This window comes from Macrobrachium nipponense, chromosome 38 (assembly GCF_015104395.2).
Source record: "Macrobrachium nipponense isolate FS-2020 chromosome 38, ASM1510439v2, whole genome shotgun sequence".
NCBI classification, from domain to species: Eukaryota; Metazoa; Arthropoda; class Malacostraca; order Decapoda; family Palaemonidae; genus Macrobrachium; species Macrobrachium nipponense.
In genome coordinates, this window is record NC_061098.1 from 14,992,561 (window position 1) to 15,010,009 (window position 17,449).

The 17,449-nt window shown below is 42.4% G+C and overlaps 2 protein-coding genes across 3 annotated transcripts in view; both read left to right on the forward strand.

Moving 5' to 3' along the window:
- Positions 1-1,666, forward strand: part of LOC135209647 (uncharacterized) — a 112,318-nt gene extending 110,652 nt beyond the window's left edge. For both annotated transcript variants that reach the window (XM_064242372.1, XM_064242371.1), the window contains exon 5: positions 836-1,666. In XM_064242372.1, coding sequence (XP_064098442.1) covers positions 836-1,298 — 463 coding nt within the window. In that variant the 3' untranslated portion in view covers positions 1,299-1,666. The remainder of the gene's footprint in view (positions 1-835) is intronic.
- A 4,146-nt stretch (positions 1,667-5,812) lies between these two features.
- Positions 5,813-17,449, forward strand: part of LOC135209758 (uncharacterized) — a 110,267-nt gene continuing 98,630 nt past the window's right edge. Inside the window, 1 exon segment of the mRNA XM_064242545.1 lies at positions 5,813-5,963. Within this exon segment, the coding sequence (XP_064098615.1) occupies positions 5,947-5,963 (17 nt within the window). The 5' untranslated portion in view covers positions 5,813-5,946.

Genomic DNA, 17,449 nt, shown 5'->3' on the forward strand with positions numbered 1-17,449 from the left:
TTATATCTCATTTTTATATATATCTTGAGATAAGCTTATATTTATTTATTTTATATCCATTTTTTATATCAAGATTTTTTTCTTGCATATTTTGAGATAAGCTAGATATTTTTATTGCATTTCTTGAGAAATACTATTTTTGTGTGTGTGTGCAGTTTTAAGATGTACTAATTTTGTTTGTATTTTTTTATATAGTATTTGCTTTTTATTTGTTTTTGTCATTTCTTGAGATATACTATTTTTTTCTTTCTTGAGATGCACTTTTTTTTTTTTTTTTGTTTTTTTTTGTGGGGGGGGGGGGGGGGGGGATTTCTTGAGATATACTACATTTTTTCTGCAATTCTTGAGATTTACTATATTTACTTTTTTGCATTTCTTGAGATATATTCATTTTTATTTATTTTTTGTTTTTGTTTTGTTTTTTTGTATTTCATGAGATATACAATTTTTCTTTTTGTCATTTCTTGAGATATTTATTTTTATTTATTTATTTATTTATTTTTTATTTTGCATTTTTTGAGATGTACTAACTTTTTTTTTCTTTTACATTTCTTGAAATATGCTAATTTTTGTTTTTTGTTTTTGCGTTTCTTGAGATATACTATTTTTTTTCTTTTACATTTCTTGAAATACACAAAGAAATTTTTTTATTTCTTGCATTTCTTGAACATTTAGAATATTTGTTTCATATTTCTTGACATATACTGAAAAAAAAATATTTCTTGCATTTCTTGAACATTTAGAATACTTGCATATCAGTTACCGCATTTAAAACATTTATTTATTTATTTATTTATTTATTTATTTATTTATTTATTTATTTATTTATTTGCAGATACGAAGACCTGAGCCCCACCTTGGGCTGGGGAGCGTGCGCCTTACCTGTAGAACTGTATACAACGGAGTTACCTTGCGTCCACTCCAGCCAGTCCACCCCCGTAGGATCCTCACCCTCTGTCTTAGACGTGGCCCTGCGTCCAGCGGAATCCTCAACGTCCTCCTCGACGGCGTTCATGAGCGAACTCCCGACGTCCTGGTCGGCGCAATCCCTGCTCCCGCCGACGTATAGCGCCAGCGGAGGATTATTCGCACGGGAGAACCCCAGCTTCGAACCGGTACTCCTTGGGAAGGACGACGGCTCGGAGAAGGATGCGTTGAATCCTTCTGAGGAGCCTCCTTCCTTTGCCGTAGCGACCTCCTCCATGTCCTCCATGTCCCGTTCGTCCTCGTCTTCATCTTCGTTCGAAGACGCCAGACAAGAGATCTCGAAGGCAACGGAGGGCGTCAGCCACGTCTGAAGAAGGCACTTCGAGGTTAAACTCAGTTATCGCTAAAAAGTGACTTTCTTTTTTTTTTAATTATTTGAAACACTGCCGCACTGGAACAGTTGGCTATGAGGCCTTCGTTTGTGTCTTCGGAAGATGTGGTTTTGTTTCCTGTGAGGGTTTTTGAAAGGGAAAATGTTCCCCGTGTCACTGGGACTGAAGGCCAGAACCAGTGGCTGGCTGGACCCAGTGGCTCTGCTATGGGATATATATATGTGTCATCATGTATAGAGTTTTCTATTGGTAACCACTTCTGTCGTTCTTTGACCAAGATCTGAGCTCCCTGATGCTGGGAAGCATATGTATATATATATATATATATATATATATATATATATATATATATATATATATATATATATATATATATCGTTTGAAAGTGATGGAAATGCATTTGAGAAATTGAAAGCACGCAACTGTATTTCAAAGTAATGTAGCATTATTATGAGGTGGTTTACAGTTTCCCCTACTAATCTGGAATGTACAGTAGTACAGTATATTCCTCGAGTTAGTAAGTTAACGTCGAAAATTAATGGAGATAGTATCAGGAGAAGTCTTCTTAATAAGGTACCAGGAAATGTTGGAACGTTAGCCTGAGTTTCTTAAAGGAGAAAAAACAGACTGAGGGAAAGGTAGGTAGGAGTTTGTTTAGCCTTTTCAGACTTGGTCTCTCTCTCTCCTATCCAAGACTGAGGCAAACGTCTTACTTTTCTGACCCAGTGCGGACAAAGTGTTTACTTTTTTTTTCTTCACACAACTATTATGCCATTGAATTCCTTGATAATAAGCCGAACTACTGCTTAGTATGATTAGAAATCAATGATAATGAATATTCTTAAGGTTTTATACGACCTATTAATGACGGGTGACTTTCTCAAATGAGGCGTTTCTCTTTTCTTTTGGGGGGTTTTATGTTTAGGTACAGGAAAATATACAATACCACTTTCCTGGTTTCTGATTTCCATTAGACATCCAGGGAAGAAGAAGTTTTCCCAACCTGGAGCAGGGTCCTCATTACTGAATTTTCACTACACAGTAGTTTTTAAGCTTGTAAATAGTGGAAATGGGTAATCAGACTTTCCTGTGAAGGTCGTTCAAACAAGGGCTTTTGATCTTCAGAGCGTTTTGCAGCTTTGCTAGTTTCAGGAAGTCTGTGACACGATAGAGCAGCGACAGAATAGTGGCAATCAGCAAGGGCTTCTGATCCTCAGAGACTTTTGCATCTTTGCCAGGTTCAGGAAGTCTGTGACACGATAGAGCAGCGACAGAATAGTGGCAACCAGTGCTGTGCTGTTCATTAGTTCCATAGGCCAAGTCAGAATCATTTCATCAGAGGGCCATTGTTTACCCTTGAAACACAAAGCTATTGAGTCCTGGCAAAAATAGTCCATGAAACCTATCAGTTTTTTGGACCCTGATCAATTAACTTCATATTAAATATTTGTAGCCTCATTGAAAAAGCATAAATATATTAGGTCCCTTCTTAGATACTATTGTTGACCAGAAAGTCAATTTCACAGTTCATGAACCCCCAGAGAAAAGTTGATGCGGTCGACAGACGCTAATCATAAAATTGTATAGCAATTTGAGACTGCAGTCCTGTATTTCCGATGTCTGCATCTATTTGGTATAATATTTATACTCTGAGATGCTTCTACCGTACACACGGTTCTGTGTGATATATTCTCCTAGTCCTTGATGCTCGTTGCTATCGTTCGGTGTGTTGTGAGGTTTCGTCGACGTTAACGTTGAAAGTGGTGACTTGGGAAAACTTGAGATTGTCATATTAGTTTATTTCCAAGTTTTTGATCATTCATTTCCATTTGGTGATATGCACTGTGATGACGTGTGAATGCCGCCAGTATTGTTATATGGCAGTTTTTGAAAGGTCTATAGTTAATCAGTAGTTTTTCGTGTTTGGAGCAACTGAAAATCTGGCGTATAGGTAAATCTCTCAACTGAGCAAAACTCACAAGCTGAATGGAATGAAGTTGTTTCAACTGTATTTTTCTGTGTTTTTTAGTCAAATGCATAATTGTATATAATTTTTTCGCGTTTATTTTGTATTTACATCTTGAGATTTGAGTTGTTTGATCTGTCTGTACTGTGACTCTGTGTTAGGACTGAGTCTATCCACTTTGAACGCCTCATCTCCACCAAGCGAGAGCGACAGCAGATAGGATACTTATCTTAGAAATGCATAGATTATATTGTAATAATCTTATATTGCCAGCCTTTCTCCCTCCTAGAGGAGGGGGAGGAGGAGGAGTAGGAGTAGGAGGTGTTTTTGAAGATTCATCTCCTCGATAATGAATAAGAAGAATGCATGTTTACTTTTGAGATCAAATTAATTTTTTCTCTTCGCTACCAGGCCAGATTTAGGTTTTTAAGCGCCACGATTCTAATCATTTTTTGTGTAATTCCTTCATAGGCTGCTGTCCAATCTGTTATGTTAAGTATGTTACATTGTTATTATGCCCTGTAGATAACCAAGACTTGATACTTTGCAATGCAGCTTGTTCACTCTCGATCAAAGAGTTTTTGCTTTACTCTTGTAAAGCGCCTGAAGGTACGATGCCTAAAGAAAGGTACGACGATGCCAAAAGGATGCTTTCTGTCTCAGTAGCCACAGTACACAGTAGTAATGTTCACAGACCCTGCAGTGATATTTGTAAATATATATATTTTTTTTATTTTACATCCATCGTTACCATGATGGTTTCTTGGCCTTTTACTTTCTGTTCGTCATTATACCAAAGATGTCAGCTGCACTGGCGGTTTACGCCAAGTGCTTCAGGAGATTTATAGCAGAAAAAATGTTACTATAGCACACTGTTTTAGTCTGAGTTGGCATCTGGGCGCCAGGAAGGGCATTTTTTTCGGATCTTACTCTCTACTAAAGATAAAAGAGATTTTGAGCATATCTTTTTTCTCTGTTACTTGGAATCCCTCTGGACTTAGTCTCAGTTCTACTGAGATACCTGATATCAAACAGTAGTCTCAGTTCTACTGAGATACCTGATATCAAACAGTAGTCTCAGTTCTACTGAGATACCTGATATCAAACAGTAGTCTCAGTTCTACTGAGATACCTGGTATCAAACGGACTTGGTCTCAATTCTGCTGAGATATCTGATATCTTAACGACTTGATTTCTGTCCTTCATACCAGGGTCTCGAAAACTTTTATTCATCTTGAGTACAGAGGTCTGTTGTGGACAGAGTTGGCTTCAGTTGCCAAGGTTTCCTGTGGATGTACTATAGCTGGTTCACTTAAGGTAGATTCTTGGGTGAGCCCTATGCCTACGAGACGTTTGTTTGGCGGCCGTTGATTGGGTGGGAGCTGCCTACCTCCCGGTACCAGCCAATCAGCTGTCGCCAAACAAAAGTCTCGTAAGCATAGAGCTCATCCAAGAATCTACCTTAAGTGAACCAACCCTTTTGGGTTTGGGCATAGGTTCTCTGTTGCAGGTGCTGAGTTCTACTGAGATATCTGGTAAGACTTGGTTCCTGTTCCAGATCCTGAGAAATAAGTTATGTTAATAGTGGCTGTAGGGTCTTAATGCAGGTAACTCTTGGCTTTAGTTGATGATATCTGTCCTTATTGATGCCGTCTTGACCTGCGGATGGTCAGGGCAGAGACCTGACCTGACCTTCTTCCCCCCCATTGGGTCAACTTCTAAGAATGCCAGTAACCATACTTATGTGGATAAGCTTTGTATACACTTGCTCAGTTGCAGATCAGTAGACTGCATTCGTTTTAGTTGCTCATAGCCAATAGATCTTTCATAACAGTTTATCACTGGTAATTTCTCTTAAGTTTGTGATAAAGATATTCAAGATTTATATATATATGATATACGATGGGCTTTTTTTTTTGTAACATGAAGTGCTATTTAGAATTGTAAGGGGGAAAACACAAAGAGATCCCGCTATGAACCTGAGATATCCATTTTCTTTATTCTTTTCCCATAACCATGTTTATCTTCAGCTATCTATTCACCTCTTCAGTGTTTTTCAAAGGATTGATTGATGATAACTTTTCAAATAATAGCGCCATTCTTGTACTTACATGTGATATTGCATATTTTTATAAGTCCTTTATACATTAAAAATATATGAAAGTTACGTTGTGTGTTTCCTTGCCCGTTTCAGAGTTTTGAAACTTTGACGTGGAACTAAACAAAGTTATGAATATGTCTTATTAAAACTTTTCCTGTGAGCTAAGAACAAGTTATCGAGGTCAGAAATGCTAAAATCAGCCGTTCGATCATTTATATTATGTAATACGCTCAAAATAAACTTGAATGGCTGCAAAACTTATGTAAGAATGTGCTAAACAGTTCTCCTTCATAAGAATGACCCCGGAATATGTCCTACGGAAGCCTAGAAACGCAGTGAAGCAATGGAAGTATCTTGTTTGTACTGTAACACGTCCACCAGAACTATCGTGAGACACCTCGAACAAACTGTTAAAAAGGCTTACTAGTACTACTATCAGTATCAGTGTTCAGTCACAAGTGGTAAAGGAAGGTCGTGTATTTCCAGGCTTCCAGACTGTAAAGTAGGATATTTGTTCGATTACGAACTATTAAGCGTGATTCTGATATACTTCTTCATCGATGGGGACATATGGAATGTGAGTAAAGGCCTATAAATAGTCTTTTGAGTTTTGGTTGATGCTTCTACGATGAGCAGTAGATACGGAGGTTATTGAGAAGATAATTAATTATGTTCGCTTTCATTAATATTATACTAATAGGCCTAAATGGTATTCCTCACAGTATCTCTTACACGTGCTGTTAAATGGTTGTACAGGAGTATTGCATATTAATCTTTCGTCTAGGCAGTATTTAATGTACGTGCGGACTTTGCGAAAGTTGAACATCGAAGTATATTCCTTGTATGTTCTGGGAGATGTATAGTGTAGAACTGTAAAGAATGTTATCATTTTATGTAAGCAGGCACGAAATTCATGGTATATAGTATATACTGGCCTTAACAGCAATCAGACATAGGCCTAGTGCCTTCGTAGTTGCGACGTATAGGTCTTGTTGCATTTTCACTATCATTTGCAAAGTTAACATTATACTGGAGTCAAGAAAGAAGGATCTGCATTACTTTCATGGAGTTTCTGTAGTGTGCAACGGGTTCATCATCAAAATGACATATGATTTTTGCTAGCAGAAATGACTTATTTAAAAGATATTGTAGGACTCCAAATAGGACATTTATTTTGACTTAACAAAACAAAGCATTCTCAATGGAAGTACGCCTTTATAACGTCTTTAGCTTTAGGTAAAAGGTTGGATATAATATGCCTTGTCAATAAATGCTGGCCAACGCCTGAATCTTTAGATGGATAGTGGAGCATTGGTTTTGAAAGTTCACTGAAGTGTTAACTTCAAACGGACATAGTTTCGTAGGCCAGCGCTAGTGCACAGAACACCCAGTTAAGAACTTTGGCATTTCTCTTAATATCTTTGTGATTAAAGTCCATTTATCTTGGTATATAAATTACAAACTAGAGACCCAGGTTCGAATTCGGGTAGATAGACTTAACACATAAGGGTTGATCCTATGTGGATCCTGGTTGTAGAAGCAGTTCCCATGACATAGGCCTACTGAATTCGACGTAAACGAAAATTGCTGCTTCGGATTTGTGAATGTAAATAAGCCACGCATACTTGAGTAACGATAGGTCATAATTAACTAAATTTTATAAGCTTGCTCAGATATTGCATAGATGATTGATATAATTTCTAAGTATATGAACCGAATTGGACAAGAACTAGTCCCATATATATATATATATATATATATATATATATATATATATATATATATATACTATATATATGACTGGTAAAAATGTTCTGTTACAACAGAATTCCATCTAAAGCAAACGTAATTTCCTACCAACCCCCTCAAAACAAGACCAAAGAAACACCCTACAATAAAATAAAAATTCCTCACCTGGACAGGATTAAAACAGTGACTCAGACCCTCGGAAAATCTAACCCTTTTGCATTTACTTACCCAAACAACTTAGCCAAATCCCTGATTAACGTCCAACAAAAGACATTCCCCAAGGAAACAGGGGTTTATGAAATCCCATGCCAGGACTGTGACCAATCTTACATTGGATTTACAGGAAAATCACTTCCCCAGAGATTAATACAACACAAACGGTCAGTTAGGCATGGACAACAGAACTCAGCTATTTTCAACCATAGAAATGAACATAACCATAGAATAAACTGGAATTTGTCACTTATAATTTATAGCAGCAACTGCCGGTACAAGAGTCAAATGATGGAATCAGTCTTAATAAAAGAGAGGCAGGTAACGAACATCTCAAAAGGAGCATGGGATTCAGATGTGATCGTCAAGGTTTTTATTCAACCAACGCTTAAGAAGATTAAAGGAAGATTATCAGCAAGGGTGACCTAAATTGGCTTACCTGTGGATGGATCTCTTGGTATAAATACCACCTTTTCTGTAAACTTTTCTCATTCATATACCTGAAGAGAGAGACAGCAGTCTCTGAAATATAGTACTTTTCTCTCTATATTTTGGGTGTTTTTTTATGGGCTGCTTTTATTATATATATTATATATATATATATTATATATATATATATATTATATATATGTATCTATAATGTATATATAATGCACAGGAGCCCATCTGACAGTAAAACCTGCTAGTTTCACCTGGTTGGTGCGGACATGCCTAAATAGGCCTAATTTCCATATCCGTTTCAACTTGATCTACATAAACTTTCTATTAGGCTTCAAATATTAATGTTAAATGTTCGCAGGAAGTCAAAGTCAATTTGATTTCCAAATAATTTTCTGCTTGAATATGGTTTGATTCGTCCATTTTATTCTAGCTATATTCCATTTGGAGAGAGTAAGTGCCGGGCTTTGTAATGGTATCCCTAATTCTCGTAAATAGTTTAGTCTACTATTAGTTTTGGTTTTCTTCAAACTAAAAATATTGTAAAGAAAACGAGTAGATATATTTTGCAGCGGGATACTAAAATAAAACCCAGGAGCCAACCAGACGCTGGGCTGATGCATTTACACTGCTATCTGTGTATTGGATAAGAATTTTGTTCCCTATTGTAATTTTGGTTTGGTTTGTTATTCTGGTGCCTTTCATATCTTACGTGCAATAATTTATATAACAATATTTGCATGGAGGGTAAAGGGAGATGTTAGGAATATTCGTATAACAGAGAGAGATCCCAAGAAAGTGACATTTATAAGTGGAAATAGACCAAGCTTGCTTTCTCTTTTTGGCAGTAAAACAGCTGTTTTGACCATGAATTTTATTTTAATAGTTACTTAAGCTAAGTAGTGGCCAATGAAGCATATTCCAAGTCGAATCTCTGATAGTTTTTCGTTGGTGAATTAGTATTTTTTTCTTTTTTTACTAAGGTGCTGCCAGTTGCTAGAGCTTTTTGGGTTTCTAACTTATCTAAAGGTAATACAAGCAACATAAATAGTTTTATCTTTCAATATAAGATCATATATGTTACAAGGCAGCCATAGATGCTTGCTAGTACGTCAACAAGAAATAAATAATAATAATAATAATAATAATAATAATAATAATAAAATAATAATAATAATAATAATAATAATAATAATAATAATAATAATAATAATAATACCACCACCACCACCACCACCACACCACACCACCACCACCACCACCACCACCAGTGTCTTAAGCTTCTTAACCCTGGATTGAGTTGTGACAATAACCTTAGCACAAGGCCGAGGAGTACAGAACAGAATTACGTAAAATGCTGACTAAGGAGCTTAAATCATAAATGGTGGCTAGTCCGTGGTACAAATAGGATTAAGTAAGGCTGGACTTGAGAACAAGCATGTTAACTAAGGACTTTGACATCCTAAATATTTCCTTTCGTTAGTGAATCTTAGCCATAACTAAAACCGTCATCGATACGGACGGCCAAAAGCAACAACAGCGAGATATGGCCTCAAAGTTGTTGATAAATTCATTATACTTCTGAATCTAATTCTCTAGTAGCAGCTAATCCAGCGAGCAAGCGATGATCTCGTTGAATCAATCATAAACAATAAGAAATTGTATAAAAATGTTCATTGATTTTGCCTTATACCTTCAGTTGATAAAGCCTTGAGATCTTACGAATGTATGGATTTATGAGTAAGGTACTCCAGTGTGAGAGGTGGACAAAGAGGCAGGTAGAAGTGTACTGATTTTTATTACAGTCAAGGGAAATATAAATATACAGCATGCGGACGGAAATGTGGTCACCGACCCGCGAGAGAGTAAAAGTGGGTCGGCGAGACCCGATTTGTGTTTCTGAGAGACATAAAATACAAAATATAAAAGTACACAATATGTGAGTATACAAGCTTTATACACTGACGGAAAGCCCGCTGAATGCTCTCTCAGGGGGAAATAAGAACAACGCGAATGATGAATTATGTACAGAGAAAATTATGAATAAGCGTTTGTCCTTACAAATACTCCCCCTAAGACAATAATTAGGTATGATTGTTGGCTGACTTCTTTGTACTTCGGGTAGTCACTCGCGGAAGCGAGCTGGACGGCGGAGGCGCCCTCGGGTGCGTGATATTAGTTGTTGTGGTAGATCCTCGGGGTTTTCCCGGGGACGGGATGCCTCCTGAGGTGATCCTCGGGGGGTTCGACCGTCTTTCGAGGGCGGCCGCGGCTACGGCTAGGAGGTTTGGCGATCGAAGGAGTCGCTTTTTCCGAGGAAGATTGAGGCGCCCTGGGTGGAATCGCGTCTGCGACGGTCCTCGTCCATGATGAAGGCTGGTTTCAGGCGATCGATTGTGACCCAGTCCTCGCGACCGTTGATGGATAAGAGATATGCCTTGTCAGTGCGTCGTTAGGACGCGGAAGGGACCACGGTAGGGTCTCGTTAGAGGCGGGCGGCGGGCGTTTCGTCCCTCCCTGACGAAGACGTGCTTGCACGATGATAGGGCCCTTCGGGAGGAACGTTTGGTTTTCTGTCGGAGAAGGTTTTGACGCAGGGCGTGAACTTCCCGGCGGATTCCGAAGCCTGGCGATGGAGACGTCAGCGTCGTCGGCATTGGTCGGGAAGAACTCGCCAGGGACTGTTAATGGGCTCCCCGTATACCTTCTCCGCGGGTCGATGCCTCGCCGTTTGCCCGCGGGGCAGTCCTGAGACCGAGGAGGACCCACGGTAGTTGGCTCTTCCAATTTTTCGTCGGCTTGCAGCGCGCCATCAGGGAAGCCTTGATCGAACGGTGGACTCTCTCCACCATGCCGTTAGCTGCTGGGTTGTAGGCTGGTGGTGGCATGTAGCGACGTTCCCATTAGGCGGGCCAGGGCAGTCCACAACTCCGACAGGAAAAACTGGTCCGCGGTCTGTCGTGATTTCGGTCTGGCACCCAAATCCAAAACGACTGATCCAGGTGGCGAGGGAGTGCTTCGGCACATGCTTTCGTGGTCGCCTCCGACATCGGCGTGCCTCGGGCCATCTGGTGGAGCGATCGATTACCGTCAGGAGGTACCTGGCGCCTTCCGACGGGGGCAGGGGGGCCACGACGATCTATGTGGATGTGGCCGAATCTTCGTTTCGGCTGCGGAAATTTCCCCACGCCTGATTCCGTGTGCCGACTGATTTTGCTAGTTTGGCAAGGCACGCAGGTCCTGGCCCACTCGAGGGAGTCCTTCCGAATTCCATGCCAGACGAACTTCTCCGTCAGGAGGCGCACCGTCGTCCGGCACCCGAGGGGTGCGAGAGTCCGTGTATGACGTCGAACACGGCTTTCCTTCGTGAGGCTGGGATCAGCGGGGGGCGCGGACGGCCCGTGCTGATGTCGCAGAGGAGCGTCATGCCTGCGGGTTTGGGTCCGAAAGGCACGTCTTCCCACTTGAGGGCGGTGATTAGCAGTGCGGTATGCGGCAGTCTCCGGGTCGGCAGCCTGTTCCCGGGCGAGGTCTTCGTAGTCGACCCGAGACGCACGGCGTTGATTCTATCCTCGATAGGGCGTCTGCCACGGGGTTCTTCCCGCCAGGCACGTACTGGATGGTGCAACCGAACTCTGCGATGGCTGCTAGGTGCCTCTGTGTCTCGCTGACCCAAGCGTCGCCCGCCTTAGGTGAAGGCGTTGTACCAAAGGGAGGTGGGTCCGTCCTGCCAGGAGGTTCGCGGTCGAACGTGCTGTACCTCGTCCTCGGCGGCTGATAGTTTTTTTGCTGTAGAAGGCGAGTGGCTGGGGCTCGCCCTCCGGACCACCTGCTCGAGGACAGCCCAGCAGGCGACGTTGCTGGCGTCGGTGGTGAGGCGTAAAGGTTGCAGCAGGACGGTAGTAATTGACCATTCCGATGAACTCCTGCAAGGACCTTGACCGTGGTTGGTGTTGGGAACTTCTGCACCACGCCATACCTTCGAGGCCATGGGCGCACGCCCGTCGCGGAGATCTCGTGTCCGAGAAGTCCACCTTCTCGGCGCCGAAGGTGCATTTGTCGAAACGGACGACCAGCCCGTTTCCTGCAGGCGCTTCAGGACCGCTCGGACGTGATGTAGGTGCTCCTCCAAGGACCTGGAAAAAATCAAGATATCGTCGACGTAGCAGACGCAGAAGGGCAGGTCCCCCAGGATGCTGTCCATCAGGCGCTGGAAGGTGGCCCCTGCATTCCTCAGGCCGAAGGTTGTTGAGTAATGGAAAACGAAGGAGCCAAAAGGCGTGATGATGGCAGTCTTGGGGACATCCTCGGGCGGGGTGCACTGGAACTGGAAAAATAGGATTTTAAGAGGTCCATTTTTGTGAAGACCTTCGCCCCATGAAGGGCCCCTGTCTAAATCCTGCATGTTTGGCAAGGGGTATTGGTCGGGGATTGTAGCGAGGTTGAGTCTTCTGTAGTCTCCGCAGGGCCTCCAGGTGCCGTCAGGTTTCTGTACCATGTGCAGGGGCGACGCCCAAGGGCTCGATGCTTTCTTGCAGATGCCCATTCGTTCCATCTCCGAGAACGCCTGCTTCGCCTCCTGGAGGCGGCCTGGAGGGAGTCGTCGGAACTTCGCGTGTGTCGCCTGTGGTGGCTATGTGGTGGAATATCCCGTGCTTGGGCGGCGTCCCTGCCGCCTGACGAAGTTCCGGCTTGAAGACTTCGGGGAACTCCTGCAGGAGGTTGCCGTATTTGTGGGGGGCGATGGTACAAATTGTAGGGGCGCCCGGGCCTGCTGCTAGTGGAAGGGAAAGGCATGTCCCCGTGTCGAGGAGGCGTTTGCGGCCCACGTCCACCAGGAGCCGTTCTGCGCCAGGAAGTCTGCCCCCAGTAGCGGGATCCTGACGTCCGCGATTGTGAATTCCCAGACGTAGTTTCGCCCCAAGATGGATATCTCGAGGGGCTTCGTGCCGTAGGAAACGGCATTGGGGGCGGGGTCCCGATTTTTCTTGCGGCGACGAGGGAGGTTGTTTTGTCGGGCTCGCGGCTACGGTCTTTTCCTGACGGCGGGAATATCGAGTGCATTGCCCCCGTATCCACCAACATCCTCCGGCCGGAGATCGCGTTGCGGACGTAGAAACCCTACGGTGTGTGGTTCCGACGCGGCCGTTGCCACGGGCGGCCTTGGTTTTGTTTTGTTTGCCGTCGTCGTTTTTTGACTGTTGGAAGGTGCAAGGGCTTCGCACCTCCTGGCGAATCTCGAACCTCGGTGGAAGCGGCACAGGAGTTTTCACCTCGCTGCGTGTGGGAGGACTTCCCTTGGGATACGGCGCCGATCTCTTGCGTTGGGTCGTCGTCGTCTTCTTCCTTTTCTGCGGCCAGGCACACGGTAGGATCGGGGGGGGGCGGCGAGCTTCGCGGCATTGTTTGACAACGTCAGCTTCTTTGCCTTCTCTAGTAGTTCGTCGTCCTCTAGGGTGTACGCGTCGGTCAGCTGCTTTCGGATGTCCGGCTCGAGTTGCCGCAGGAATATTTCGCGGCTCAGGCTGATCTCTACCTTTTTTTCCATCGGGGCCTATTTCGGGCAGACGGACGAGGCCCATCACAGTGTCCCAGGCATCTTGGGTGTCGGCGCCGCGCATGGGGCGTTCGCGACTAGGTCGACGCGGGCGGCCCTTTCAGCGATAGGCACGGAATAGGCTGTCAAGAGCCTTTCTTTTATCTCGTCGAGCGTGACAAGTCCGATTCGTGCTCGACCGGTTCAGCCAGTTAGATATTCGGCCAGAGCACCTCTGTCTCCGGGAGAGCCGCTGCGACGAGGTCAGCCTGCAGCACTTTGTTTGTGAGCCCCGCGATCCGGAATTGCCCTTCGGCCTCGGAAAGAACCAGGAAGGAGGGGTCAGCCGTTGTGAAGGGGGGCAATTTGACAGCTTGAGCGGACCGCTGTGTCAGAGTCCGTCGCTGGGGCGGGGGACAGGCCCGGTTTCCCGCGAGGTTTCCCGCGAGGTACTGTTTGCGCCCATTGTCCTCTCTCACAAAAACGGTCGACAGAGTCGTGAATGGCGGGCCAAACCGTTTGAGGAAACGCCTGAACACACCTTGGGCAGGTATGCCGTATTTAGTCCGTTAGAGGCGTTGGTTATTTCCACGGTAGGAGCTTTCAGAGATCTATACTGAGGCGCCGTATGAGTCCGTTAAAGATCTCTGAAGGTGAGCGGCGGTAGTGAGTCCCTTAATGGCTGAGCCAAAACCGCTTGGGTCACCGTCCAAACCGGGAGGTCACCAGTTGTGAGAGGTGGACAAAGAGGCAGGTAGAAGTGTACTGATTTTTATTATGTTGTTGTTTTTGATTTAGCTGACCTTGTGTCAGCACGGGCTCTTGCTCACAGAGCAGCCCGTAACGTTTTTATTACAGTCAAGGGAAATATAAATATACAGCATGCGGACGGAAATGTGGTCACCGACCCGCGAGAGAGTAAAAGTGGGTCGGCGAGACCCGATTTGTGTTTCTTGAGAGACATAAAATACAAAATATAAAAGTACACAATATGTGGTTATACAAGCTTTATACACTGACGGAAAGCCCGCTGAATGCTCTCTCAGGGGGAAATAAGAACAACGCGAATGATGAATTATGTACAGAGAAAATTATGAATAAGCGTTGTCCTTACACCAGTGTCAGAATTTTTTCTTTTTTATATAAAGTCTGGTTTCATTAATATATTGTGTTTTAGGTATAATGAAAATTGGAATAATTTGTCGACACCCGAGTACACTTTAGTAGGTGTGGGTGTATGCCGCTCTACATACAAATACTAGCAAAAATACACACATTTTACACACACACACTGCAATTTTTGTAGGTGAGTGTGTATGCCGTTCTTATAGTACTAGGTACCAATAACACACACACACACACTCACTACATTTTATGCAGGTATGGGTGCATACCGCTCTATAATATAGCACCAGCAAAAATATATACACAAACCATCAAAAACAAAGCTTCCAGGTTTTATCGTTTATTACTTAAAACCTTGTAACAACTTTAACGTAGAAAAGCGAACTGGAAGGAAAGGCTGGAAAAGTGGGCTGGAAAGATTGTAGAATTACAATCCGCTTAGCGAGCGTGACGTATTCAGTAAACAGGTGATTCTCTCTCTGGCATTAAGAAATCCTCGCCGGTACGTCTATGTTGTGAAGGTTTAGCCGTTGAAAAGAGAGCAGCTTTCTTATCGCCATTTTCATTGGTCAGTCTGGTGCAGCGTTTCATTCAATGGAACGAATAGGCTGGAATACTATGGCCAGGTGCCATGTCAGTAATTTAGAAGTCTTTATGCGTGGTCTTGAATTAAATTCAAAGTGAAAATTAAAGCTTAAAATATGCTTCGCCGATAAATAAACGAATTTCGCTTTATATTAATTTAGAATTGTATTGATTGCAGGTGGAATTTTTCACTAAACAGCAACTTCTTTTAAGCTCGTACGAGGTGACGTCACTGACCTGATGACGATGTTGGTGGGCGAAATTTATGAAAATTTAATATTTTATTTGAGCCCTTACATAAATATTATCATGTTGATTTTGTCATTCGTCGGTTAGAATTATATTTTCCAGTTATCTGTCTTACTATTGAGAGCGTCGTTGCATTAAGACGCGACTAAAATCGTATTTGTTTTCTCGCTAAGCAGACGAATGGCAAGAAGCATGGCGTGATATCTTGGTTTCGTGGAGCAGCTGACTTGGCGGCGTGGAACGTTGAACTCAACGTACCATTTCAACGTTAAAAACAAGTCGTGTCCTTTAGTTGTGTCAGTGATAGTGCAGTGCGTGGAGGACTTATAATAATAATCTCGTGGTAAATGACAGGAGTATCGGATTTAATAAGTCTCTCTTGTGAATCAACCTTGTTGAAATGTGAGTAACTTAAGTCTTACAAATGTTTGAATTTTCCTTGAAAGTCCTATTTGTTTTTAAGCACTTGACATTTCCTGATGTATTTTCCTTAATGTTATTTAGATGTAATCGTTCTTGAAACAGACGCAGAAGTATTGTGATAATAATTGCTCGTTTAAAATTGAAACTGGGGTTCCAGGGAGCATGAATAGTCCATGATTTCACGTTAGGCCTAACAGAAGGTTAGGTCTATATGTCACTTGCTTTGCAGTGGAAGAAGGCAGCCAATGACGGTAGAAATTGCTCAATAATGGAAAGTTTCTTCATATATAAGCCTATTTACAATTATTTTTTGGGGGGGTCGTGATTATTATTCCAAAAAGTTTGACGAATTTCCAGTAGTCAGGCCTGTGTGGTTAACATTTTTATTTATAGGTTATTCTTTGATCGACCTTCCTCAGAACTATTACGAAGAAAAGTCCAAATATATTCGTGACCTGTCATCCTGGATGTGTTTACAAACCTCTCTCTCTCTCTCTCTCTCTCTCTCTCTCTCTCTCTCTCTCTCTCTCTCTCTCAAACCTGTCCGGTCACGCCCATAGCTGTCTATTGTTACATCATGGTCGGGTGCCTTTATGTTTTATTTTGGTAAATAATTTCATCCAGACATAATTCAAAGTACGTTTAAAGCTTACAATTTTAACATGATTTCCGTAATGCCCGATGTGTCATTTTGTTGAACCGGTTGACCACGCCCCCAATTATTAATTGTGAATTCTTCGTCATCACCTTGAATGGAGACGAAATTCAGGTGGGTGGTATCTTTGGCAGTCTGGTGGCGGGCGGCACGAGGAGGCCGCCATGCGGTTCGTTTACCGGTTCTATTTTGCCGCGGAATACGATGGCAACTCTCTCTCTCTCTCTCTCTCTCTCTCTCTCTCTCTCTCTCTCTCCGTGGCAAGTGTAAATTGACATACTTTCTGTAGGTGCTTGTTATAGAGAAGGAGTATTTATGACTGCAATAAGCTGGTATTAATTAATAATATGTCATCGAACGCGAATTTTAGATATGTGATGAAATGTTTTAAAATTGTTCGTATCACCTTTGGTTTTTTTGACACATTAGATAAGATAGATACACATTTCCTTTATTCCATTATATGTCATAAGCTCCGGTTCTATACTACAGAGCAGCTTTGTCTGATGGGGGGCGAATTCCAAATTAATATAGCGAATAAATAAGTTTATGGTAATTCATCTTTAATAATGCAATTCAAAATTAGTATTTTGCAAGATGAAATCGAAAAAAAAAACCAATTGCTGCCCACTCAAGTTCCACTCATAATTTAATGAGCGAGAGAGAGAGAGAGGAGAGAGAGAGAGAGAGATGAATATGATTTTTTTTGTTTTTATACCTTAACCTTAATAGAAGTAAGATGTCATATTAGATTTATACATATACGGAAATCATGAGCTAGTAGTACTATGTGAAATAATTTTTTTTTTTTTTGTCACAGAGCGGGAATCAATGAAGCCCATGTCAGTCGTGTAATAAAATTGAAATGACTCATATTTCCTCAATCAGTTCTGTATGTATGCTTTGACAGAAGTAAAAATAATAGCCATAGGACTACTGAACTGAACGTCCATGCAAGTAACTCCCAGTGAGAGCCTTTCAAGTATTCAACACCCACGTCTATTCTTGGTCTTAAGGCACCGCCCTGATACCCGAAGCATTGTTATTTTTTTTTTCATGTTTTTATTCAACTGCAGATACACCGATATTT